Source organism: Trichosurus vulpecula, chromosome 2 (genome assembly GCF_011100635.1).
Source record: "Trichosurus vulpecula isolate mTriVul1 chromosome 2, mTriVul1.pri, whole genome shotgun sequence".
Taxonomy (NCBI): Eukaryota; Metazoa; Chordata; class Mammalia; order Diprotodontia; family Phalangeridae; genus Trichosurus; species Trichosurus vulpecula.
In genome coordinates, this window is record NC_050574.1 from 126,910,511 (window position 1) to 126,937,697 (window position 27,187).

The window sequence follows — 27,187 nt, forward strand, 5'->3', positions numbered from 1 at the left end:
GAATGGTTCTCCATCCCCACCAAAATGAGGCAATAGACAAATTGCAACAAAAACAAGTTGGGTAAGATTTAAATAACTTCCTAACAAAGAGTTACATGAAAGTGGAATGGGTGACCGGGAAAAATGTAGCATCTCCTCTGTTGAATACAATTTTTTAAAGAAGAAATCACCAAACTGTCTGGGCTGGATTAGGGGCAGTGATGCCTGCAGGAAGAGGGACAAAAACCATGATCTCTAAAGGGCTTTGCCCTCCAAAGAGACATCTAATTTTGTTGTTGTTACATCATTACATCTGATAGCTGACATACTCATGCCCCCAGCTTCCTAAAGCCCTGTGTGCCTAGTTCCCTAAGGTATACACCCAGTGGATTGGGGCATGACACAAGCCTGGCCCTATCTCTCTCCAGATCATTGGGGGCATTGACCATTCCCTGTATGTGGGCAGTCTGTGGTACACACCTATTCGACGAGAGTGGTACTATGAAGTTGTCATTGTTCGGGTGGAAATCAACGGGCAGGACCTGAAAATGGATTGTAAGGAGGTAAGAGTACCAGGAATACTAGGAGTGAGAAGGCACATGTTGAGTTCTGGGGAGCTCCTGACTAAGGAATGGGATGATAGGCCAAGCACAGGCTTTGGGAAGAACTGGGGAAGGGATCTGTGTCTCGATCAACAACACAGATGTGACAGCAGAACCTCCATCTGTAGAGACAGAGGTTGGGAAGAGTATTCACAGAAAAACCACATTTGTGGTATAGTGGAAAGAATATATGCACTAGGAAGGAAGAAACCCATGTTCTAGTCACAATTCTGCCACTAATTCAGCTATACGTACTTAAGAAAGCCAATTAACTTCTCTGGGTCTCAATTTCCTCATCTGTCAAATGGACATAATGTAATCCCTACCCGATCTACCCTTCAATGTTTTAAAAGATAATAGCTACAAAAGCATTTTGAAAAATTAAAAAGCACTATACAAATGTGAGTTTGTACCAGACCATTCTGGCTCTAGACCTATGGTTTATGATGATGATTTAGGAGCTATCTGAATGGAATGGAAATGCATTTATTAAGCTCTCACTATATGCCAAGAACCATACTAAATGCTAGACACACAAATAGGAAAGCAAGATAATCTCTGCTCTCAAAGAGCTCACATTCTAATTGGAAGAGACAACATATATAGGAAAGTTTGGCTGTAGGGTGCACGGAAAGGTCTAGTGGTCCTTAGAGCCCAGTATCGAGGCCAACTGTAAGGTCTACAGCCTTTGGGCTACATTATTGGGAAGGGGTGATCCTGGTGGTCTGTGGGTAGGTGGGGTTCTAGCTGGGGCAGTTGAAGGACAAAGGATTGCTGTGCCAGTCCATAGCCAAGACCTCTTAGACTAACTGGTAACCAGTATAGTTCTTACCAGCACACTGCCACCACCTGGCACCCAAAGACTTTTGGCTGCATGAACATCTTTTCTCCTCTCTAGTACAATTATGACAAGAGTATTGTGGACAGTGGCACCACCAACCTGAGACTGCCCAAGAAAGTGTTTGAGGCTGCAGTGAAGTCCATCAAGACAGCATCCTCGGTCAGTGGAATTAATGGGCATGCCTACAAGTGAAGGTGTTAAAGGGAGTTGGGGGGGGAAGGAGGCACAAAAAATCAAATCAGGCCAATACCCTTAGAGAACATTGTGACACAGTGCCACAGCTCTAGGGACCAGCACCTGAGCTATCTCTGCACATTGGTCTTTCCCCATCTTTCTCAGCTATAACCTGCCCTATCTTCCATTTCAAGCTGCACCCTTCCCCGTAGCCATACCAAGAATTATAGAATGAACAGCTGATGGTCTTCAGGGGCCATCTAGTCCTGCTTGAATCTCTTCTACAGTATCCCCAGCAAGTAGTGATTCAACCTTTACTTGAAGACCGCTAGGCAGTCCATTCCAATGCAATTCTATATCCCTATAAGCTCTATCCATTGGTTCTAACTCTAGAGTCCTCTAGAGCCAAGCAAAATAAGTCCAAACAAATGACAAGTCTTCAAACAGCTGAAGGCAATTCTTGTTTCACTCATCTTCTCTTCCCCATTTCTTTCAATTGATTCTGGGAAACCCATCATCTAGTTATTCTCCACTATATGTGACTCAGTTTCTCCCTTCTCTAGTCCAGTTTTCCATCAGGGCTGAACAAGTGAGGGGCCTTTGCAGTGCCGAAAAATGAGCAAAATGTGCAACAGAGGCCACTTTGTTATAACTAGTCCCTCCAACTTTTATTTCTTCTTGGCCAAGACAGACAGAGAAATTCCCAGATGGCTTCTGGCTAGGGGAGCAGCTGGTGTGCTGGCAAGCCGGCACTACTCCCTGGAACATCTTTCCAGTCATCTCACTCTACCTAATGGGTGAAGTCACTAATCAGTCCTTCCGAATCACCATTCTGCCACAGGTACGTCTCTTCCTTAGCCAAACTGGGCCTCAGGAAAAGGAAGGTAAACAATGTGGGTTGGGAGGGATAGAATGCAGACACTGGGTATAGCTGAATGGGGACAAAACAAACATGGAAAAGAACCACTGGATAACCCTTCTGGAAAACTAGGTCTCAAAACAGGCAAGGTATTTAATCTTTGAGTGTTTCCGCATCCCAAATCCCCTATCTCACAGGAATGCTGTAAGAACCAAATGAGATAAAAGCAAAACATAAAATTACAAAATGAATTATTATTTTTGGAATGATCTGTAAGTACACCTCAGGACCAGAGAGAAGGTAGGGCAAGAATTTGAGTGAGATGTCCTTCACCCTGTGATCATCTACCCCCAGCAATACCTAAGGCCAGTGGAGGACATTGCCACATCTCAAGATGACTGCTACAAGTTTGCCATCTCACAATCATCCACGGGCACTGTCATGGGAGCTGTGATCATGGAAGGCTTCTATGTTGTCTTTGACCGAGCCCACAAAAGAATTGGCTTTGCTGTCAGTGCCTGCCACGGTGAGAGCACAGGCTTTGGGAAGCCAGAGGGTCTGTATTTATTCTGGGTGGATAGTTAGGATATCTAGGCCTGTGCCAACTTGGTGAGGAGTTGCTTGCCCCTTGAAGTCAACACACTGAGGAAGAGTTATCAATACCTGTCTTGCTTCTTGACCCTACAACTTAAGCAGTGACCCCTGCTGAAAGCCCAAGAGACCAGAGGCTAGCCAGGAACAGCTGTAGTGTCCTAGAGCCTAGAGAAAGATGAGCAAACATATGGTAGATGGACAATGTACTACTTGGTGATACTTAGCTTACAAAGATGAAGGTGGCACCATCACTTGGGAAAGGTAGGCCAGGGAACAAGACTGTGCTAGCTAGCCCTGGGAGGTGTGGGCGTGGGGCTGGCATACTGTAGCCCTAAAAGAAACAGACTTTTGAAGCTTGTAGGACACTCCTCTGCCTGGCTGATTGTGACAGAGTGCTCCTCACCTAGGATAGGTTGTTTGTCTTTTAAAAACCTCCTAAAAAAAGGGAGCTTTGACAGCTTCCATTTCCTAGGGTCTCCTAGTTTTAGAAAGTTTCTTTCGTGTCTAACCCAAACTACCTTCAGGCACAAGAACCATGCCGGCTCACATGCTACCTTCCTCCCCCATCCACAGTGCATGATGAGTTCCGGACAGCAGCAGTGGAAGGTCCCTTTGTTATCGCAGACATGGAGGACTGTGGCTACAACATTCCGCAGACAGATGAGTCGACCCTCATGACCATAGCCTATGTCATGGCTGCCATCTGTGCTCTCTTCATGCTTCCACTCTGCCTCATGGTGTGCCAATGGCGCTGCCTCCGCTGCCTGCGCCGCCAGCAGGATGACTTTGCTGATGACATCTCTCTGCTCAAGTGAGGGGCCCTCCAAGGCCTCATAGGCCCTCTATGGCTGTCTACTCTGGCCACAAGCAGGAGACACGGAGGTAGAACATGTGACCAGAGCACCTCAGGACCCTTACCCACCAGCCTGCCTATCTTGACAGGGAGAGAATCAGAAGATACTGGCAAGGTGCGTCCCACAGGGATAAAGTCTTAGAAGGGGGAAGAGGAAAGAAGGAAGCTCTCCAATGGCAGGAAACCCTTTGGTCACTTCAAACCTCAGCTAGGAAATTTTCTGCTGCTTGAAACTTCATCCCTAAAAATTTCACCACCTCAACCCACATCCTTCTCTTTTTCTTATTCCCAGAATTGGTACCATCCCCAGGCCTTGCCCTGCCGATGTCCTGGGATTAGACATGGCCCGCCCTGGTTCTCTTCAGCAGGGGCTAATGTACAATAGCCCCTTATTTTTGTGTAGAACCTACATAAGCAACCCTAATTTGACTACAGGGGTGAATTTTTTAAAATTTGTGACTAGATCGGGGTATTTAAGTGATTTTTATTGGGGGTGGGGAGAAGGGAGGACAGGCTATGGTAAAAAGGGCAGACAGAAAGGGAAAAGAGAAGTTGGGGAAAAGCAGTAAATGGGAAGAACAGTCCCAGTATTGGGCCTTGCCGTCTACATAGGCTACCATCTCACATATCTCAAGCAGGAAGACCCCAATTTGGTAAGGCACTCCACTTGTCATGAAAGAAACAGACTGGCCCCCACACCATGGCCACTGATACTCCCTTTCCTATTCCTCCTGATTGATTTCAAAGTAAACTCAGAAGAAATCCTTGCAAAATTTGACCAGAGTCCTCATCATTGCCTTCAGGAAAGAGCAACTGGATTGCAAATCGAATTTCCCCCACTGAGGTCCACTTGGCAAATGACTTTTTTCACTGCCTGGACCCTCTGTTCCCAGAGCACTGCTAAGATTTCCCAACCTCCTCCATTCCCCTCCTCCCATTATGTCATGCCCCCAGAGAGAATAAATGGAACAAGGCAGAGCTTGGCTGTATTTCTTGAGCTACCTAATAAGAGGGTCTCATCTCTTTCCCTTCCTTCTCACCCCTTTACTGAGACACAAAGCTCCCAGGGATCCTCTAGAATTCTGCAGGCTAGGGAGTTAAGTGTAGGGATGGGGGACTTTCCCCTTAGTCTTTGAAAAGAGAATCCAGGACTTTCAGCAAGTATGGAGTTGGGACCTTGGACCTTGATCTCCTTTGTGTTCAGCTATAAATAGGTATCAAGCATCTACACCTTCACTATCCCAGACCTTTCTCACCATCCTAACATTTTCCCCTCCTACCCCCATCACATTCAGATGGATGAAGCATCTTCCAGTGCCACTGGCAGAGTACTGACAGCTCTCAAAACTCAGTGCTCCCTGGTCCTGTCCTGTTGTTGTCTTTAGCACCAAAGCTGTCCAGAGAGACGATAGCAGCCTCCTCCTCACAGCTTCATTTCATTGTAGGCTTTTTCTTCCCTGAGTGCCATTCTTTCTCCTGGCTCCTTGGCTCCCCTGCCTATGTGTTATATTGCCACCTAGGGTTGGGCACAGGGGGAACAAGTTCATCCTTCCACAGCTCAGAGGACCTGCTGTAGTATTAGCAGGAGATGAGAAGGAAAATACAAGTAACCTCCACTCCACCTCAGCCCCCCTCAAAGGAAGCTTTCTCCTCTGCACCACTTTTTTCTAGTTTAACCCATCCAGTCTAGATGGGGGCTGCCTGGCTCCTTTTCTGTGGGTGTGGGGTGAGGCATGGGCAAGGGGAGAAGGGGAGAAAACCCATGGGGGCTTACTGGAGTTTCCTGTCTCAGCCTGGCTACTCTGTGGACCAGAGCCCCAGTGAGCTCCCCACAAGCCAAAAGCAAATTCAATGAGAATAAGAGACCACAGCTTCTCATTTCTCCACCCACACTTGCGGTTCCTTTCCTTTCACTGCACCTGGTGCTGCTCTGGCTGATGGGGAGTACCCTGTACCGCACAGAACTGATGGCAAGATCTCAAAAGACTGCTTCCTCCCAGCTTGAGACTTTACTTGGGTGTGTAAATAAACCTTTGGGATTACTAGTGTGTAACAAAAATGCCAAGTTCTGCTTCACAATCCCTACCCAAGGCTGAGAAAAACTGGTTTTTTCCTAGCTCTTCCCAGGGCATAAAACCAACAACTTTGGTTAGTTGGTCTTGCAGCCCTCTTGTTATTTTTTTAAAGAGAAAACTGGTTGTACTTAATTCTTCTTTTTACAATTCCCTTCTCCCATGTTGCCCTACCAACCTTGAACGCTTAAATGTAAAGAAAATCCCACTCAGTATCTGCTTCTTGCTTGTAAGATATGTATGTATATATCTATTTTTTAATTCTACCCTCAAAAGCCACTGTCTCATTTTCAATCCTGGCCTACTCGGGTTCCACATTTGTAGGCCAGCAGACAAGAGGATAGATGGAACTTTGGTGTTGCTTTATAACAGTTCTTAAGACAAAAGGGAAAGAACTGAGCAACACTGAGGTCCTGCTTCTCATACCAACCTCTCCAGAAGCACTTGTCATCTTGCTATAGGTTAGGTTATCCAAGGGCTTTTACTGGGGGAGAGGGGTGTTAACCCCACTACTCTATACCACACTCTTCATTGTCTCCACTCCCATGGCTCTAAAGGCTTTCTGGAGATAACTAGAAGTTATTTTGTTCTTACCCAAGTTAACTTCCTAGCCTTTTAGAAATACTGAGAGGCATCAAAGGTGGCCCAGAAGCTATGGGGCTCAGGGGAGGCAGAAAGCTCAAGAATAAAGAGAATCACGAAATGAAGAGAACAAGGAATTGATCTCCAATCCTACCCACCATATTTTCTGCCTCAGACAAAGGAGTCAGAGTAAAAAGCCAGTTGTTAAGAAGGTAGACATCAACATTAACCAGAGAAATCTGAAGGAGGTAAAAATGGAGGACATGAGCCCTGTGCACTGGAGCAGCCTCCTCACCTCTGATCCAGTACAATAGCAGACCATTTGAAAAATGCCAAAAGTGACTCATCCAGGCCATTTCCTTGACCTGAAAGCCAGACAATGAATCTTGGCAAGAGAGACAAGAAAAGGGAAAGGAGAGAGAGGACACCTGGGTGAACAGATGGGAAGGGAGGTAAGAAAGATAGCAAACAGTAAAAATGGGAAAGATGCAGATGGATCTGGAGGAAAAGTCTTCTGCCACCCCTGTCTAATCAGTAGAGAGTGATTACTACGAGGCTCCAGCAAAATAAAATATAGCCACTCATACTGACCCAAGTAATGGTGTCAGTAACTGGTGACTTTCATACGGGATCAGACACTTGAGAGTTGGTGTTTGGTTTTCACCTGGATGGATCCCATTAGGGAAAGATCTAGCATTATATATCCCGTCAGAATGGGAACTCAATGGCTTACGGTAAGATTCAGAGATCTAACAGAGGTATGATTTTTCCCAATATGGAATTAGAAAAAACCCAGAAGAGACCAAAGGGCAAGGTGTAGTACTGGCCAGCACATGGATGGCTAAATGTAAAATGCAACCTGGAATCTAAAATCCATGACATGAAGAGGTTTAGTTTCTGGTGGCCTCCCTTCCTCATCCTACTCTGGTCTCCATTTTCCCCAATTACAGAGAACATATGCCCCCAGTAGCACTCTTGTTTCAAAGATTATAAAAACCACCCCAAGATAATTCTGTAGGTGAATTTGCACACAGATCTCCTCACCCCAGTGCCTACTCAGAGCTCACCCAAGGACACCAAACAACTTGGTTGTGAACCAACTGCCTTAACCTTAAGGGGGGGAGGGGGGAGGGCTATAAATCTGGGAGACCAGAAGCAAAGGAGAAGGTGAGGACTTTACAAAGTTGGTCTGTCAGAGATAGGGCACAGCCTAAGTCAAGGGGGCAAGGCATAGGAGAAACCTATAGGTTGTGCTAACCTCTGCACAGACACCTGTACCCAGGAAGTAGGGTGGCAAGGGGAATAGGGGGATTTGACTGATGTTGTTATTCTCAGACTGTGAATTCAATTCTGCTGATGTAAACTGCAATATTCTGTAAACCTAATGTCTACGTAAAAATAATGATCGTTAACACAGTAAATTATTCGATCTAAAGTCAAACAATCTTGCATTACATTTCTTTCTCTATCAAGTTTCACTTTGTCTAGGATGATGTAGAAATGTCCTGAGGTTTCCAGTGGGTCAGGCATCTGGTTAGACAGCCAAGCAAACACCAGGATTCCATCCTATGAGAAAGGATGAGACTGAAGGAAATGGAGCTGCAGGCTGAGCCAAATCAAAGCAAGGTGGTCCGACAGCAAGAGCAGCTTCCTAGGTGTTGTCTGTTATACTGTATTTGAAAATAACTCTGGGCAAGAATACCATCATTTCAATGCTACAGTGCATACTATTTTTCCTATGACTTGTACCACCAAGGGAAACCACAAGACCAGGGGGAACAGAAAATTCTGCATAATATACATACTTTCATTTATGAATGTTTGCATACAGACTTTCTATACACACATTACCTATATAATAAAAATGTACATGGCATGAGTACACACTGCTGTATAAATATAGAGCTCTACAATCTTGAACCCTCTCCTTCCTGTTCATATCTGTCTCTCCTCTTCTTCCTTTCCAGCCAGGTCCATCACTTGAGAGTTGGACAAAAGGGACAAGTGTCATTTGTGTTGGTCTGGGCCCAGAATTTGATACACTGGAAAGGAGAAAGAGAAGCCTGAAGGTTAAGAGTTGTTTGCTACTGGGGGCAGGGGGAGGGGGAGCAGGAGGAGCAGGCACAGTGCCACTGAGGCTTGAGATGACTAGCAATAAAGAATAAGGGACAGATACTAGACCAAAAATTCTGACAGTTTGAGTAGTCCCTGGGATATTCCCAGAAAGACCAGCTCTGGAGCAAATAAGAAGGTCTTCATTATAGAGAGAATACTAAATTCCAACAATCTGAGAACGTCACTGATGTATACCCAATATGATTTGCTCCATACCACGATCCCTTCATGTGCAGAGATGGGTTCTCTTCATTCTCAACACTCTTCCCCCAAAGTCTAGGACATCACCTCCCCCTTTGTGGGAAAGATATCAGGATTTTATCCTGATGTTCCCACAAGCCAGCGAGTTCTACGTATTCTTGCCTCTGCCTAGTGATATAGTGAGAATGAGGAACAACTGGACTGTCAGAGGAAATCTGTTTTAAGTAACATTTGACCCATCTCGTTAATGGAGTTATAATACTGGGATCAGGTTTTCATTTCATTCCTCCTATCTAAGGTTCCTCAGCAAAGCAAACCTAGACTAAGCTTAGAGCAAGGACCCACATTGCTGTACAGTTAGTGGCTATACCAGCCAGCTGGGTAAAAGAAGGGATAAAAAGGATATAGCATCTACCTCCTTGTGCAACACATGGGCACAGGCCATTGGATGGAGCTCACTGGGCTGAACAAGCTTCTGGCACATTAGACACAGCTTGCAGGTAGATGGAGCCTACAGGACAAACAGAGGCATCCTTTATAGCAGTGATTCTATGTGCTGGGACCACTCCTTTCCTCTGTGCCCATGATCCCACAACCATACCCACTCACCAAAATAGTTCAGTTAGCCTCTCTTCTCCAAAACCAAACCTTTTCCAATACCACACCCCATGCAGACCCTGCCTAGATCTCCCTTCCATTTTTCCATTTCCAGCTCAGGTTCCAAGGCAACAACTCTTTACATTTTTCTCCATCTTTGAATCCACTAAACCTGCCTATATCCCAGCTTTCAAGGAAATATATTCTTACATGTGAAGGCCTCCCAGGATAAGACACCTGAGCAGAGGGCAGGAACATGGGAGTGTTTATCTGAGCCAAGGGAGCAGGAAACAAGGGAGCTCGAATCCGACCAAGGGGCTGTAGGCAAAAAATAAAAATTAGAAACAGGGAAGTTTTTAGTAAACTAAGCTTTTTTAGAAAAGGAGCCACCAACATTTTTCAGACTAGCAAAATAAAACAGCAGATTATGCATGCCCAGGAACAATACCTCTTTCCTCCTACATGCTTTGTACACACGTTCTGGGGCTGAGCTCTCCCCCAATGAGCCAGGCTCACCTGAGCACTCGCTGCCAAGCGCTCCTGCTCTGCTAATCGTGCAGCCACCAGCTGGATCAGCTCCTCCATCGTCAGCCCCGCCATGGTGGTTCGTGCTGTCTTGATCTGCTGAAGGATGTTGGTCATCTGAGCCCTAAGGAGGGAGAGGGTTGCAGGGATGAAGATATTGGTCCCTATCTGTGGAAACTCCTGTGGGTCTTCCTCTTGTACCTGTACCCTAACATAGCTCTCAGGGTATTAATTCTTTTAAAAAAAAACTTACTTGTTGCATTGTGGAAACCGAGCCAACAGCTTCTCCAGGATCTTTTCTAGTTTGTCCACTGGCTGGGGTCGGTGAGATTCAGTGGGAGCCTTAACACCACCCAAGCCTGGTGGAGGTGGGAGGGAGGTAGCAGGGGACACATGTGGACCATGGGGGCCAACAAGAGAAGCCAAGCCAGGACTGTTTCTCCCATGGGTGACAGGTAAAGGTGGGGAGGGCTGGTTGGGCCTTGAGATAGCAGGGTTCAGCATTGGGAAGGATAGGGTACGAGGGTCTGCACTGGGCATGACCATGGGCATGGTAACCTGCCCAATGGAGAAAGGCATCCGAGGAGCCAGGGAAGGATTAGGTGAAAACACCTGAAGCATGAAGTCTGTCTGCAGAGTGGGAGAGAGAACATAAAAGGAAATTTAGGAAATGGCAGTAGAAATCACTGAGTAGCTATTAAATTGAACAGAGATGGTTCCAATAGCTTCACAAATATAACTGTGAGACAGAGACTTGGCCACCACACAGAGAGGGAGCTTCCCCACTGCCAAGTTACTCACCTCTGAAGGGGGTGGGGGAAGAGTAGGGGTAGGGATCTGTGGAAGACTACTCAACTTTGCCCCATTTCTCACCAGTTGGATATGGTTATTAAATTGGTCCTAGAAAAGAGAGATTAAGAAATTACCCTGCAGCAGAGAACTGAAGGAGACACATTAGCCTCATTTTGGATAAGAAAGGTGATGGGAACATGGTAGAAACATCCTGAAACAAAAATAAAACAGGTTGTTTCTCAAAGTAGTGAGCTCTCTGTCACTGAAAGTGTCTAAACAGCAGCTAGGTGACATAGGGGAGAAATTGCTGGATCCAGAGTCAGGAAGACCTTGGTTCAGACTTACTAACTCTGTGACCCTGGAGAGGTCATTTAACCTTTGTCTGCCTCAGTTTCCTCATCTGTGAAATGGAGATAATAATATCATTTAACTCCCAGAGCTACTGTAAGGATAAAATAAGATACTGTAAAGAGCTTTGCAAATTTTAAAGTGTTTTTAAATAGCTACTATTATTATTATTCCCATGATAACAAAGGATAAAGGACTGTCAAGAATAACACAGAAAAGATTACTGTACCAAGTGGCTTTCTGGACTAGAGAGGCATCCAGGTCCCTTTCAAATATCAGAAAACATTAATTCTGTGAGACTTCAACACTGCTCTTACATATGTGTGTGTACATCACTGAAACTGGCCATAAATTGCCCACACTACAGAAACTCTTCTCTGTACGGGTCTGCAGCTTTTCATTAGGCTCACCCGGACATTCTCCTTCATCATTCGAACTCCATTCAATCTTGTCTCCCACTCCTGCTTGGAACGGATTGTTTCCAATGTTGGAGGTGTTGACCTTTTGAAACAGCAACAGGAATTTGCAGTTAGAGAATAAAGCTCTGACCTCACTCTTTAAGACAACAAAACAAACATCTGAGTTCTGAGTTCCTTGCCTCATTGTAAATCATATGTTTTCTAGTTCTACATTCAAAGTAAGAGCTTCCCAAGAAAGGAAGAGAGATTTTCTGCCTCACACTATTCTACATGGCTTCTCCAAAAGCCTGGGCAGCAGGTGACTACATATCAGAAATAAGTCCCCAGAAACTTAATCCTACCTATTTGGGAAGCTCAATGCACAACTGCAAATTACAGTGTTAAAAGTCTGACAGTATAGAACTGGACTCAGCAGTCGGGGTTTCAGAGAACCAGTGAAGTAAAGGTCTAAATCTGAACTTCAGGCCTGTGAGTTCGAGGAAGTAGCTTACTTGATATAGGTCAGGTGCAGCTCTGCCTCCTTTTCTGCTTCTTCCAGCTTTAATACCAGCAGCTCTTTCCGACTTTCCAGGGATAAGATCTAAAGAAACCATGAAAAGGCTTATTAACTTGCATCCACGTAGGACTATCTTTGGACAGACAAGCAGATGCTCATAGACTTCCACACCAAACCCAGTTTCCAGAGACATCGGTCCCTCCCTACCTCGGCTTTCCAAGCTCGTTCAGTTTCCTCCATAATGTTCCGGTTGATCTCACCATCCTGATTCTTGAGCTTGTCCAGCTCCATCTCCCATAGCTCCCTGAAGGACCGGAAAAAAAAAAAAAAAAAAAAAGGACAAGACTGATGGGGTACAGGCTTGATGGGGGCAGCAAAGCAAAAATTAGACCCAGAGTTGGGCCAAGATAAAGTTAGAAGATGAGCCTGAATAATAGACCCTTACTATAAAGCAAGTGAACTGTTTTAGAGAGATGATGCTTAAAGTACTTTAAGACTGTGACATGGTCCTACATATTAAATTCCAAGAAGAACAAAACACACAGTGCCTCCACTTGCTAAGTATTTAGGAGGCAGAGCCATCAAAAGAAGTCCAACAGTGCCCCAAATTTAAATAAGCTACAGTTAAGAAGACTCAAATTCATTAGGGAGTCTCTTATGGTTCCCAACTTGCTTCACCTATGGAAACAGACATGTAGGATTCTGTGTAGGAGCGCACAATGCCACTACTAATCCTATATCCCAAGGCAATCAAAGAGGAAAAGGTCTTCTAAGTACAAGAATATTTACAGCAGCTCTTTTTGTGATAGTAAAGAACTGAAAACTAAGGGGGGGGGGGGGGTAGGTACACTAACACCTATCAGGCAGCAGTTGCTTACCTGCTACCAGATACTGGCTATTTTATTTTTACCACCCCATTTTCCTAGCTATTCTGAAGATGGCTATGCATCACTATACCTACCTTCCATCCCCATTATTTCCCTCCCTCCTTGCTGCATAGATGGTGGCACACTCATATATAGGACTGAAGGCACTAATGAAGAATGGGTCCAGAAAGGGCATCTTCCTGTATCATATTTGACTCAAAGCAGGATAATGGCTGGGAATAGCAAGATTACTCAGACCAAGGGAGAAGAAAGTGAGGTGAGCATTTAAATTACATTAAGTGACTTTTATTTTTTAAAGGTAAAGATGGGGAAAGGGATAAAAATGATCTTAAGAGAAATAGTCCTACTTTTCCTCAGCCTGTTCTGCGATTAGAGAAACAATTTTATTCTCCTTCTCCTCCTGATTTTCCAGTAACCTGCATGTGTGAGAGAGAGAGAGACCAATTCACTTCCTGAAGTTTCTGTAGCCTTTTCCTCTTTCACACATTCCTGCTTTTGCCCAAATCCCTCATCTCCCATTCTGTCTTTTTCAGGGACTACTCAAAGATTTTCCTGGGAAGTTAGTCATTCTACTGACAGCAGAGGTTGACTTGGTGACTTGGCTAGCTAGAGTTGGCTGTCCTCTTTGTCCTTTGCCACTCCATAGGCAGTCCTCCCATGGAGGTTTACTCTCTAGAACAGGGTGATTTTTCTCAACTGAGGATCTACAGTATAACAATTCTATTTCCTTCCCCTGCTAGACTCTCCACTACTCAAATACTAGGGGAAAACCAGTAGATGCCATCAGAATTCTCTGGCACATAAAACTTAAGGTTTGGTTAGAGCAGCAGTCCCTCTAATCCATTATTTTTTCAGACACTGGCACCATATTTTAGAGAAGAAGAGAATGGCATGTAGATTTAGGCGATGGAAGGGAATTTGGAGGTTATCTAGTACAATATGATATAGCTGCTTTCTATGATGTCCTCGAAAGCACCCCAAACATCTCCTGGGGTTTTTGCATTGTCTTTGTATCCCCTGAGCCTAAAGCACAATGCCTAGCACACAGCAGGCACTTAATAAATACTTACTGAATGAAAGGAGGGGCTAGATAGATCATCAAGCCCAACTCTTTCATTTTACAAATGAGTAAACTGAAACCCAATGAGTATAAGTAATTTGTTCAAGGTCACACAAGTATTAAGTAGCAGAACAAAAATCTGAACCCAGGTCTTGTGACTCCATATCTAATACTCTTTTCACTAAGTCTTGTTGCCTCTCATCTAGCAAAAAACGTATCAACCAAAGTATCATGCTACTACTTCAATTAGTCACCAACAAGCATTTATCAAATTTATTGTTTAATGAATTTATTAAACATTTACTGTGTGTCAGAGGCAACTACGTGGTGCAGTGGTTAGAGCACTGGGCCTGGAGTCAGGAAGACCTGAGTTGAGTTCAAAACCAGCCTTGGATACTTACTAGCTATGTGACCTTGGGCAAGTCACCAGTGCCTGCCTCAATTTCCTCAAATGTAAAATGAGGATGAGAATGGCACCTACCTCCCATAGTTGTTGAGAGGATCAAATAAGGTGTTTGTAAAGCACATAGAAAAGTAACTGGCTCACTGTAGGTGCTTAATAAATGATTGTTCCCTCCCTCTTCCCTTCCCACTATGTTTAGGCTCAGGGAATACAATGCCCTCACACTGCTATATTTAGAAAAATCCTTTCTGCCTCATACCAATGGGAAAAATCTGCCAATGTAAGTAAGGTAAGCAGTTCCTTTGAACCTTTAGGATTACTAATGGTTCAAATGCTCAGGACCAAAAAAAAATGTTTTTTTAAATGTTCAGGACCTATACACGCTCCATAAGTCTGGCTTGCTTGTTGGATAATCTAATAATGGTGCTACAATTTTTTTTAAATCCCTAGAACATCTTTCGTAAAGAAAGTTTACAAGACACAAAAATAATCATACTCTGTGACCCAATAATTCCATCATTGGAAATACAGTCTGGAAGTATTACCAAAGTCAAAATGAAAAACCAATGTTCAGGTATTTTCATAGCAATATTATTTGCAACTGCAAAAAAACTAGATGCAACCTAATGCCCATCAATAGGGGAATGGTTAAATAAACTGTGGAACATTCATGTAAAGGGATACTATAATGCAATTAAGACTACAAGTATAAGAAATACAAAGAAATCTAGAAAAACTGTTTTTAAATGATGTAAACTGGAAAAAACAAAAACCAGAAGAACAGAGTGTACACTAATATGACTATATAAAATGAATGCAAATATGAACAAAGAATCCTTACAGGGACTTAGAGTGACTCAAAGTGTACGTTATTTTATGAGTTAAAGTAAATTAATATAAATAGTTACCAAGGAAGTTTAATTTATTTTGTTGTCACTCAATATTAAATTATAAAACTGTTTTAAAAAGGAATTTTACATATGTCCTTACCACATTTTTGTTAGGTCAAGTAATATTCTCATTTAACAGAATGGGAAATGGATGTTAACACGATTTGTGTTATACTGAACAGTGAGTCTGAGGCCAGGACTAGGACTCAGATCTGCTTTCTTAAACCACTTTAATATCAATACTTTACTTCAGACTCCTCTGCCTTCAATATGCATAGGTCTCTTCTATCTTAAAAAAAAAAAAAACACTTCACATGACCCTGATGTCTTCCTAAGGTAACTATACTATTTCTTGTCTTCTTTCTGTCAAACTTTCCAAATGAATGGTCCATACCTGCTGCCTCCATTTACTTATTACCCATTCACTCCTTAACCTCCATGTAATATGGCTTCCATCTCACCATTCCACTGCAAATGTACTCTTGATGTCACCCACAGCCTTCTTCCTCTGTCTCTACTGTCCCCAACTTCTCAGCAACCACTTGCCACTCTTAGCCACCATCTTCTCGACACTCAACTTCCTTGGCCTCAACACTGCTCCCCTCCTTCGCCTCTCTGCTAACTACTGCTTCTCTCTCTTCCATCCCCTAACTTATGTAAGTATTCTCCAAAGTGCATCTCTCCCTCCTCTCCCCCCGCCCCCATCTCACCCCAAGAGATGAAAGGGATGACAGAGATCATCTAGCTCAACCCTCACATTTTGCTGATGAGGAAACAAGCTCAGAAAAGTTACATGACTTAGCAAGAAGAAATGGAATGTGAAGCCAGATCTTCTCAAAGTCCAGTTCTGTTTTCACTGTACTGCACCTCAAACTTAACACGTCAAAACCCAAACCACATCATCCCACAAACTGATTACCCCTCCTGACTTCTCAATTTCCAACAACAGTAACAGTATTCCCAATCACTCATGTTCAGAATCTTAAGACTCTCATTTCTAGCTCTGTACTCTTCCTTGCTTCCTATATCCAATCAGTCATCAAACTCTATCGATCATTTCTTCATAAAGTCCCCTACTTCCCATTCCTATTGCTACAACCCTAGTTCAGGCTGTTATCACCTCACTTAGTTACATTTATCCAATTTACCCTACACACAGCTGCCAGATTACTCTTCCTAAAACACCACTTTCACTTTGTTACTCACTTGCCCAACAATTGCCAATGGCTCCTCATTACTAAAAAGATAAAATACACAGACTACGATCTTCCACAACCTGGCCCTAATCCATCCTTCCAATTTTATACTCTACTGCCTCTCAACATGAACTCTCTATTCCAACCAGGTCAGTCATTGTTTACTGTACCTCAAACATACTGAGCCCATGTTTTTACCCAAACCGTTCCTCTGACCAGAAATTCCTTTTTCCTCTCTCCTTATCCAAATACCACCCAACTTTCTTCCCAGGTACAGCTCAAGTCCTACCTCTTCCACAAATCACTCTTTGATTTCACTAACCTAAGGAGGTTTTTCCTTCTTCTGAATTCTACTCATCAGCAAAAATTATATGGTCCTTTGTATTGTTAGTTAACTTCTCAATTATAGATTGTTCCCCAATAAGACAATTAATTCCATGAAGGGAAGGACCTTGATCTTATACTTTCTTGCATTTCCCACATTTTTGTACCTAAAAAGCCTTAATTTCTTGATAAGCCTTTAATTTCTATATGCAAATCTGAAAATATACCAGCTAAACAGAAGAGAAGCAGGTGAGTTCCCATGGAGGCCTTAACCATCATTATTTTCTATTCAGGAGAAACTGACTTTTCCAAAAATCATTTATACAAAATTACATCCCAGATCATCCGGTAAGGCAGTACTTCTGTCTATAAAGTACAACAGCATCCCCCCCTAAGCACTGAATGTGGTGTCAGAAAACTTGATTTCAGATCCCTGATCTACTACTTCCTAGCTGTGTGGGCAAGTCATTGTTAACCTGAGCTGCAGTTTCTTCATTTAGGATGAGGAAATGAGGATGATAATAATTATATTACCTACCTCACAAGACTGTGGTTAGGACCAAACAAGAAAATCATGTGAAGTGCTTTATAAACATGCTATTATCACTCTAATATGCATCAAGAACAAAGAATGCAACACGAAAGCAAAATGAATTTTGATTGGCATTGCAGTATTTCTGCTACTCATCCTGAGTTACAGACAGGAACATGGATCAATTGATGGGTCATTCAAAACACAAGTTCAGCATTTCACATAGAGAAAACACTATTCATTGCCTTTCTCAGGGTTTCACTGTCAAAGTCAAGAAGCTTGGCATGTAGCCCTATCCCAAGGACAATGTGGTGGTGGCCTCACCTTTCTGATGCTATCAATAACCTTGAAGGATCCAACCTAGGAAGCAACTCAAACCAGAAAATGCTCTCAGAATAGGCAGCCACAAGATACTCTCCATGCCAACTAGAAGGTTTTCCAAGGGAAATGTAGATACATTACAAAATTCAGTATTTCTCCTGTTTGGGAAGGTGTATGTATATCCATTTCCGATGTACTTACTTGCTACCTTACTCCAAACAGTTCAAAAAACTTTACCGGTTTCTTTTTAATATTATTCATACTCAAAATATCCATTTGAGATAGGAAAGGGACAATGGATGATTCTTATTTAGGAGGAATGAGCACCAAGAAATTAAGGTGTTTGTTCAAGGCCCCCCCAAAAGTATTTGTTGGATGTAGCTCTTTAGTCACTCAATAAACATCTGATTGCATACTAGGAAACAGCCCTCTAACGAGGTACTGTAAGGTACAACAAAAAGTAGGACATGGTCTCTAGCCTGAAGAAACTTACAATCTCCATGAAGAGACAAAATACAAGTACATCTAAGGTTAACCGGTACTAAAAGGAAGGAGGGACAAGAACAGCTATGGCAGTCCAGAAGAGAGTATAGCCATGAGTGGGGAAAGCTTTGAAGAAAGGGTGGTCCCTGAGGATGGGTCTTCGTCAGGTAATTAAGATTGGCACAGGATTGGAAGAGGAGGGAGAAGAACATTCCAAACAAAAGGAACAGTATGAATAAAAGCCAAGAATCAATAACAAGGCATGTTGGGGACCATAACATTTCTTAAAAGCAAAGAAACTGCTACATTTGGGAATAGCAACCTAGAGTCTCATGCCCATAGTTCACATAAATGAAGACAATCCCTGCACACAAACTATACTTCTAATAGAATGAATTAATATACAGAAAAAAGACTTTATTTTTTCTTTTGAGAAAAAGAACTCCAAACTTAACAGAACTGGGCAACAAGTTATAGTGGTACTTAGGGAAAATTTCACTGAAAAACCAAGTGAAATCTCCAACACTGTAATAAGTAGTAAAAATTTTAATTATATATAGAAACTGCAAAAACCAATCACCATAAAGAAGACAGCTAACTGAAAGAACTTATGTCAAATGCAAGCCTCTCACAGGATATTTAATACTCGTAAAATCATGAAGCTGGAACAGACCTTGAAGCTCATTCAATCTGACCCCAGGCATGAATCCATTCTACAACAACCCTGATAAGTGGTTATTTAGCCTGTTTAAATATCCTTAGTTATTCCTCTTACTGCTGTAACATACCTCTGTTAGTGACTTAGAAACCAGTAAGACCATAAGTGGCACCAGCACTTTGGTGTATTTACAACACTGGAAATGTCAATGGGTCTGAAGATCCCATAGGGTTTTCCTTTATTCCTAACAGAATGAATTACCTTCTGTTCTTCTCACAGAGCTTCTCTATTTCAGCTTTCAGGTCCTGCTCCTTCTGAAGAAACTCCTTCTTTTCCTTCTCTATCTTCTTCTTTGTTTCCTGTCGCTTGATGGTCACATCCTGGATGGCCTTTAATATCTCCTAAGATTTTAACAATCATACAATACAGGAGATAACTTTTTGACGTTTGGCTCAAAGGTTATCTCCACTCAACACAAATATGTGAGAGAAGAGAGAAGCCAGAAAGAACACTCCAAAAAGGCTTTAAGTGCTTTGCTAAGGTATTTATACCTCTCCTCATTTCCATGAGAGAAAAACAAAAGCAAAGTCTGACCAGAGGCTAAAACAAGCCCACATGCTGGAATACCTGATGACTCTTCATCTCTTCTTCTCTCCGCTGCTGTAATTGCTTTAGCTGCACCTGAAGTTGATTCTCCACCTGCCTCTGCTTGTCCAGTACTTCCTGGTACCGCTCCTTCAGCAGTGTCCTTTCTGTCATCATTTTATCCTGGCAGTGACCATAGGAGGAAAGGTGGTGGGATTTTATATTATTTATTCACCAAACGAGGAAAGGTGACTTTCCAAAAGAGAGGACAAAATGTGCAACACCAAAGAACACACAGCCTCAATTCAACAAGCATGTATTAAATGCCCACTAGGTACTGAGCAAATACACTAAGTGCTGAGGACACAAAGACAAAAAACAAAATAGTTCCTGCCCTCAGGGAGCTTACATTCTAACCAAATATATCCCTTGAGAAGGAAGATCGGTGAGCCCTTCTGAGAACCACCAGGGCAAGAACAAAAGTGCCTAGGAACAATCTCTTTCTGTTATACTCCATTCTGTCGGACTGTCTAGGAAACTTTTCACAAAAGGAAAAATCTACTCAGTGAATGGTTAGGCATCCAAGTCTCTAAGAGACCATGGCTCAGTTCTGCCAGTGCCTTCATGTCTCACCTCAACTTTTCTACCTTTATCAGCAAATCAAGGACAGTGTTACTCACCTTTCAAGGAAGTTCTGCAGCTTTACTAAAGAGGCTCAAGTTAATGGTTTCTGAAAGCACTTGACATAGGGTCACCATGTAAAATTTAGACTCAAACTGCATTAACAGTACACACTCAAACTGAGCTTGTTTGTTATGAAAGGAAAGGAACATAAGGCATGTTGAAAACCTCTATGGGTGAAAATGCCTCATCACCAAAGCAAAAACAGCCTCTTTAAGAAAACATAGCATCAGGCCAAGCTAATTACCTTGGGCTGAGGAATGAAACGGAACCAGGATATCTCCAAACAAATGTAGGAATTCTACCTCTGATAACTTTACTACCATCACCCAAGGGATCAAGAGTTTCTCTTCTTTAGGCTTTCCCTTTTTACTTCTCTCTAGCTCACCTATCTTCATGGTGAGTCTTCAGCACAACAAAGTGAGTTAGGGTGAAAGAAGTTACAGATAATAACAATAATTTACATTTATACCATAACTGAGGAATCACTTTCTGCACAACTACCCTTTAACATATGGACACAACCTCAGAACTAATCTGCCTTGACTTGCCATCACTTTGTGATAAGACCACGTTTAACTGCCAAGTTGGACAGTTTACTCCTATACCCTGCACCTTGACATCCTTTCTTGTCAAGCACCAGGTCCACCTGAGTTTCAGGTTAAATCTATCCTTTCCCAACATGTCACCTAGCACTGTTTTATGATAGTTTCTCTTCTCCAAGTTTTTTTTTTCCATCTAGCTAGGCAAATTCTCTACAGGGATTGTTTCCCATTTTCAAACCTTTCTACTACTTTTTCTAGTTAGCTTATGTCCTTGTTTCCATCTGACCTCATAGCAACTTCAACTTGCAAAAATCATTCCACTTTCTCATCTCAAACTACTTGCTTTTAGTCCTTGTGCCTGATCCCCACTTAGTTCACACAGCCTGCCCTGGAAGCTCTCTCTCTCTGGCCCCAAGATGTCTGCATTAACAACCTTCTTTCATTGCAACAAAGATAGACTCAAATGAACATATATTTTAGGGTTAGGGTTTTTGCCAAGCTCATAGCACAGTGATCATTGATGAAATATAGTACAAATGAATGCAGTCTTCTACCTAGTTTCAAAAAATCAATTATAAAAGCACAAGATGGAGACAACAGCAACTTAGGTGAAAAAGATTGAAGAATTTTATCTGACTATAAACTCAATATGAACTAGGTCACATGGTTGGCACATGACTAATGTACTTAGCCTACATTACCAGAAGAATAATGTCCCAAACAAGATAGTATTTCCACTGCACTCTACACTGATTAACCCACAACTAGAATGCCAGATTCCATTCTGGGCACCACATTTAAAAGACAATGGCATACTAGAATGTAAGCAAGGGAAGGCCAATCAGATCACTTCTTCATAGCTGTTTTCATATATTTCAAAGGCTATCATGTGGACAAGAGATTAGACATTCGTTTAATACTAATAAAAGCTAACATTTACATAGAACTTGGAGGCTGACAAGATACTTAGATCCTCACAATAACACTAGTAGGAGATTGGTGCTATTTTTATCCTCATTTTAGAGATAAGGAAACTGGCACTGACAGATAGATCAAGTGACTTGCCCAGAGTCACACAACTAATAAGTATCTGAGGATTGGAACTAAGTTCTTCCTGATTCCAAATCCAACATACTATCCTTCTGCCACTTAGCTGCCTCAGGAGGGAAAAGACTAGGTGAAAGTTACATACTGAAAAATCTCATCAAAACATAAGAAAAAAACTTTTAAAAAAAGCGAGCTGTTCAAAATTAAAAGGGGCATATATGTGAGATAATAACTTCCAATCAATGGAAATACTCAAGCAAAGAGACTGGACGACCACCTGTCAAAGATATTATAGAAAGAATTCCTGATCTAGATGAAAGGCTACACTAGAAGCTCTTAAAGGACCTTTCTAACTCTAAGATTCCATGACTCCTGATCAGTGAGCTTCATAATCACCATGCAAATACCTACCAAATTCTTTTCAATATCCTGATCTGTATTCACCTCCAAATCAGCAGTCTTGAAGTCAGTCTGCAAAGGGAAAAGTAATCACATTCAGAGCCGTTTGGAGACACTTTAAAGTAGTAAAACTGCTCCAAGACTGATATTCTTCCCTCCATCACAGAGTGCCCCTGACACCCCTAAGGAGCCAACCCTTTGCTATTCCTTCTGTCAGTTATGGAGCAAGGGAGACAAGGTGGATACTATAGTAAACAATCATCCTTGAAAACAGCCTCAGCAAAGACCCAGCAATAGACTGAAAGATGAGTCTAAAAGCTGGAGATGATAACCGGGTTTACTAAAAGCTATTCTGTCTATTACTAGACTCTACTTCCTCCTCTGATAAAGCACTCTAGTTCCTAGAAGAACTAACACCACCAGGCAAGGCGCAGTGTACTTCCTAAGATGTAGGTACAGATAAATAAGGATCTTTAGCGCAAGGATAAACATGAGCAAATCTGAATCCTAAATGAGCAATGCTTACTATGAGGGATGTAAAATTCCATACACGTCCATTAAACAGTGTGAAGAATTCATTCTAGGGCATAAAGTTGCTAATTACATTAGTCTAAACAATGTTTACCTAACAAAAGGATGGAGCTATATAGAAGTAATGCTAGACATCCTTGGATCGGCAACCCACAAAGAATGGCACAGTATGTTCTCCAACAGGTATGAGAAATTGTCTCCCACCCTCAACAATATCCCCAAGTTCTGGTTTTGACATTTGAAACCTGACACTTGACCTGCACAGCAATGTTCTGAGAGAGCTTCAAGGATGAGCCATCCTGATCCACATCCTGACCAGCTCTGTCTCCTGAAACCCCATTCTCCCCATTTGGTGGAGGTCGGTAATCCAGGCCTGTATCTTCGCTACCTTCCAGTGGAACAGAAGCTTGTAATTCCTCTTCTGAATAATCCCTGGAGGTATTCTGATGATTCACATGGCTCTCTGCCTCATGGGGCAGAGAAGATGGTTGCAGGCTATCTCCAGAGTGTGTGTTTTCCTCTTCTCTTGCTACAGTGGTCAAATCCTCCAAATCTGACTGACCAGTGTCAGTACCCAGAGACAAAGTCTGAATGTCTATGGAACCATTTCCAGGAAGATCAAGAGCTGTGGATCCCAAGTCGTCTCCTAAAGTCACATGGTCCTCTGTGCTTGGTAACACGTCTCCTGCTGATGAACCAGGACTCATTTTTGCATGTTCCAAACTAACATCTCTGCTACTCTCCTTGGTTATCACTTGGTCGCTAGATCCTATCAACAGAGACAAGCTCTTGTTTTCCTGCACAGATGTATCTCTTGGGCTGTTGAAAACACAAGTTAAAATTACTGTAGCTCCCCATACTTTTCTTTCTTCATCACAATCTTGAAAAAGAACCTAATTTTAAGTTCAATCCCATTCACCCCATGCTACTACAGAGATTATTTTTTTTTATAACAGGAACCCAATAATCAGGAAATCCAGGTAATTTATTCTCCTTTATAATGTGTTTCCATTAGTGAAATAAGATCTATTAACTTTATCTAATAATCAATTCATTCAAGTAACTGTAATAAACTAAGGATAGGAACTGTGGAAGAGGGATTATGGTTGGCCTGAAAGGGCAGAACTAGGACAACCAGACAGAGATCATACAGAGGCAGACTTCAAGTCACTTAACAATTAGAGTTGTCTAACAATGGAATGGATGGGCTACACGACAGGAGGTCTTCAAGTGGAGATTGAATGACCACTTGTAGGGGATGTTGTAGATGTGACTAATGACGTGGATAGAGGTTGGAACCAGATGATCTCTTCCATCCTCCAGTTCGGATTCTATTGCAAGCAGAAGATGGAGACGCTACCCACAAATAACTTTAGTTGAGGGGACAAAACTAATACCATACATGAAATAGCAAGAGAACATTAACAAAACAGTAACATGAACTGGTGTAAGCTAATAAATAGTATGATTTTTTTTTACAGGTTAGGAAAATGCAAAGTTAAACCACAGTGGGGCTAATTAAGGGTTTCTTGGAGGAGATGAATTAGCAGTAAGAATAAGACCAAAAGAAACTAAAAGAGAAAAATTCCTTCATTTCAGATTCAGTTTGAGCATCTCACAAAGTGTATGACTCTGTCCATTAAGACCAGAAGAAAGAGCATTAAACTTTTCCCAAGAATTCAGCAAATATTTTTAAGCACCCATTTGCAACTTTCCAACCACCACCCACACATTACCTGAGACCATCAGGGAGACCTTCCTCTGTGTTAGAACCACAGGAGGCAGAAGCAGCTTCTTGAGAAGCATGAGCAGAGGCCGAATCACTGCTTAGCTCAGAAGCCATCATGCTCTCTGCATTCAGAAACAAATCCCAGGCTGCAAGTATCAAAGCATTGAAACAAATTTATCTCTCCCGTTCAAAATGTTCATAAATTAGAAATATCCCAGAGAAACAGGGGGAAAGAAGGGTTAATTCTAAAAGGCACTTCTATTTCATAACATAATTAGTCACTGGATCAATTCCAGGGAATACCTAATCTTCAGTAGTTGCCATATTTATATCAGAAATATGGGACCCTTTACGGTAATTTTGTCAAACACATGCATTATTAATTTAAAACAATGACTCTCAAAGTGTAGTCCTTGAGAACTATCCCCACCTCTATAGACTACTGGCCCAGTTCTTTGTATTAAATAGTATTAATAATAATTAAAATCCCCTATTTTTCAATCTGAATTGAAATTATATACTTACACATGTGCATCTTTATGTGCACATATATACCATATAATACACACAAAATCATAGATCTACATATATACACACATCACATTGCATATATGTATTATATACGCATACCCACGCATATGTAAAAGATACAAGACTGTTACATGGGTTATATGGATGTGCAAATATGTATGCATGATTACTTTATTTTATCAAAAGTGGTTCCATGGGGGCAGCTAGGTGGTGCAGTGGGTAGAGCACCGGCCCTGGAGTCAGGAGAACCTGGGTTCAAATCCAACCTCAGACACTTGACACACTTACTAGCTGTGTGACCTTGGACAAGTCACTTAACCCCAATTGCCCTGCCTTCCCCCCTCAAAAAAAAATATAAATTTTTAAAAAATTTTTTAAAAAAAGTGGTTCCATCTGTCCATTAATTTCAGGGAGGTTTTTTTGTTTTTGATTTGGGGGGATTTTTTTTTTTTTGTAATGTCAAATAGCAGAGAGGAGTGGTATTTGAGACACTTAAGAATATCGAATTACCACAACAGTATCAAAGGCTACTGTAGCATGAAAATAATAAAGGAAATAGACATTTATATAGCACCTACTATGTGTCAAACACTGGTGCTAAGCACTTTTAACAAATAACTCAAATGAGAAAGCAGGCAATACTACTTCCAAAGACATGTATGGGAACCAGGCAAGAAAGGCATCTAGCTTTTCCTTCACCCCTCAGATTCAGTTACCTCTGAAACAAAACATAAGGGAACAGAATATCATTTTAGGGAGGAGAGTTTTTGTTTTGTTTTGACAAAGGTACTTGGGCCTCCCTGGCTATTGATGAGAAAGGGTGATAAGTATATCTCTAAGGGTTAGAGATCTATGTTCAACTCTCATTTGTCATTGATTTGCTCTGGGGTGCTCTATGCCTCAGTTTCCCCTACTATACAATTGAGAGTATCATCCATTCCCAAAGGAGCATTTCTTTCAGTTCCTGGCCAAAAGCAAAAGGATAATCCACCGGGGTTAAGGTTATGGCTAGAAAAGAGCCAGAGCATCCATATACCAAAGAGAATTTGGGGTGAGGCAAACCTGAGTACCCCCTCAGTCGGTCCAGGAAGACACAGAACACAGAGAAGCCACACTGGGAGGGTAGAAAGACAGCAGGAGGGGGAGGTGACCTACAGGCACCTTGGGGAGGAGGGCGCAGCACCTTGGGCCCAGGTAATGGGGCGAGGGGCAGGTTTGCGTGCCCCGCCCCTCCCCACCCTTCGGAATGTATCCCCAAGGGGAGAGGCTGCAGGAGGAGGGGTGCAGAGGGAAGGAGACAAAGGAGGGTGACGGAACACTGCACGCACGGCCCCTAGGCTAACGGGAGTCTGCCCACCCAGCTCCCCCCCTTCACGTCCCCCCACCCACCCCCGCTGCCCACTGCCCACGACGTGCAGGGCGCCCCCCCCCAAGGCCCCGGGCCAGGCCCTGCCCCGGAGCGTCCATTCCGGTCCAGGCCCCCACCGCCCAGGCTCTTCCTCCTTCCAGCCCCCCAGGCTGGGCCCCCTCCAGCCCCGTCACAACCCCTCCCGCCCCGCCCGAGCGCCCCCTCCCCACCGCGCGCCCTCCCCCCTCCCCGCTTCCCACCGCGCGCTCTCTCCCGGAGCCGGCCGCGCGGCCATGGGGACGGGGCGGGGTTGGCGGGGGGGAAGGGGAGAAGGTCTGGGGTCTGGGGTCTGGGGCTGGGGGCCAGGGACGCACCTGAGCGGGTGGAGCGCGCGGCCTGGGGGGGAGGGGGGGAGGGGGTCCCGAGGAAGGGGGAGGGGGGAGGGGTCGGGAGCCGGGCCGCGCGCGCGGCACCTCCCACTTCCGGCGGCGAGGAGCGGAGGGGGCGAGACCCTGGGAAGAGAGGGGAGAAGAGAGGCCCGCCGGCTAGAAGAGAGCCCAGCGCCTCCCCCTATGTCGCCCCCTGCCGGGCACGGGCGGAAGCCTAGCAAGCGAGCTAGGGGCACCTGAACCCTACGGAGGCCGGAGAGGGGACGTCCCCATGCGTGAAATTGAGATGATCCTTTTTATAAGCGGCGCCAAGAGGGCGGGGAAAGGGGGAGAAATAATCGTTTATATGGCGCCCACTATGGCCAAGCACTGCGCTACACGCTTTTTTTTTAAACAAATATTGTCTCATTTGATAATCTGACAATTTCTTCTTTAAAAATAGGAAGACAGATTCTAATTAAGAAAAGACTCTTAGGAGTCCCCGAGGAATCAGCGGAACTTTGTCCATGCCTGCTATAACTGGAGGAGGAAACCTCAACCCCTCCCCCGCCACCGCTCAGGCCGGCCCAGCCTCTTCCTCCCCCGCCCCCTCCCCCAGG

The 27,187-nt window shown here is 43.3% G+C and overlaps 2 protein-coding genes across 3 annotated transcripts in view; one reads left to right on the forward strand and one right to left on the reverse strand.

Moving 5' to 3' along the window:
- BACE1 (beta-secretase 1) overlaps window positions 1-7,997 on the forward strand; it is a 31,554-nt gene extending 23,557 nt beyond the window's left edge. The window contains exons 5-9 of the mRNA XM_036746004.1: window positions 408-542; window positions 1,480-1,581; window positions 2,288-2,437; window positions 2,810-2,981; window positions 3,623-7,997. Coding sequence (XP_036601899.1) covers window positions 408-542; window positions 1,480-1,581; window positions 2,288-2,437; window positions 2,810-2,981; window positions 3,623-3,864 — 801 coding nt within the window. The 3' untranslated portion in view covers window positions 3,865-7,997. The remainder of the gene's footprint in view (window positions 1-407; window positions 543-1,479; window positions 1,582-2,287; window positions 2,438-2,809; window positions 2,982-3,622) is intronic.
- A 215-nt stretch (window positions 7,998-8,212) lies between these two features.
- RNF214 (ring finger protein 214) lies at window positions 8,213-26,683 on the reverse strand. 2 transcript variants are annotated; one of them, XM_036746002.1, is made up of 16 exons: window positions 26,574-26,680; window positions 24,328-24,466; window positions 22,849-23,410; window positions 22,073-22,132; window positions 19,431-19,571; window positions 19,065-19,204; window positions 13,284-13,352; window positions 12,257-12,353; window positions 12,045-12,133; window positions 11,545-11,635; window positions 10,796-10,894; window positions 10,248-10,624; window positions 9,986-10,118; window positions 9,680-9,787; window positions 9,288-9,383; window positions 8,213-8,598 (listed from the first exon to the last, which is right to left on the reverse strand). In XM_036746002.1, the coding sequence occupies exons 2-16, from the start codon at window positions 24,435-24,437 to the stop codon at window positions 8,533-8,535; spliced, it is 2,238 nt and encodes a 745-aa protein (XP_036601897.1). In that variant the 5' UTR covers window positions 24,438-24,466; window positions 26,574-26,680; the 3' UTR covers window positions 8,213-8,532. The 2 variants fall into 2 exon arrangements, with proteins under 2 accessions (XP_036601897.1, XP_036601898.1); XM_036746003.1 differs by lacking the exon at window positions 13,284-13,352 and having other exon boundaries at window positions 8,345-8,598; window positions 26,574-26,683.
- Between the last annotated feature and the right edge of the window lie 504 nt (window positions 26,684-27,187).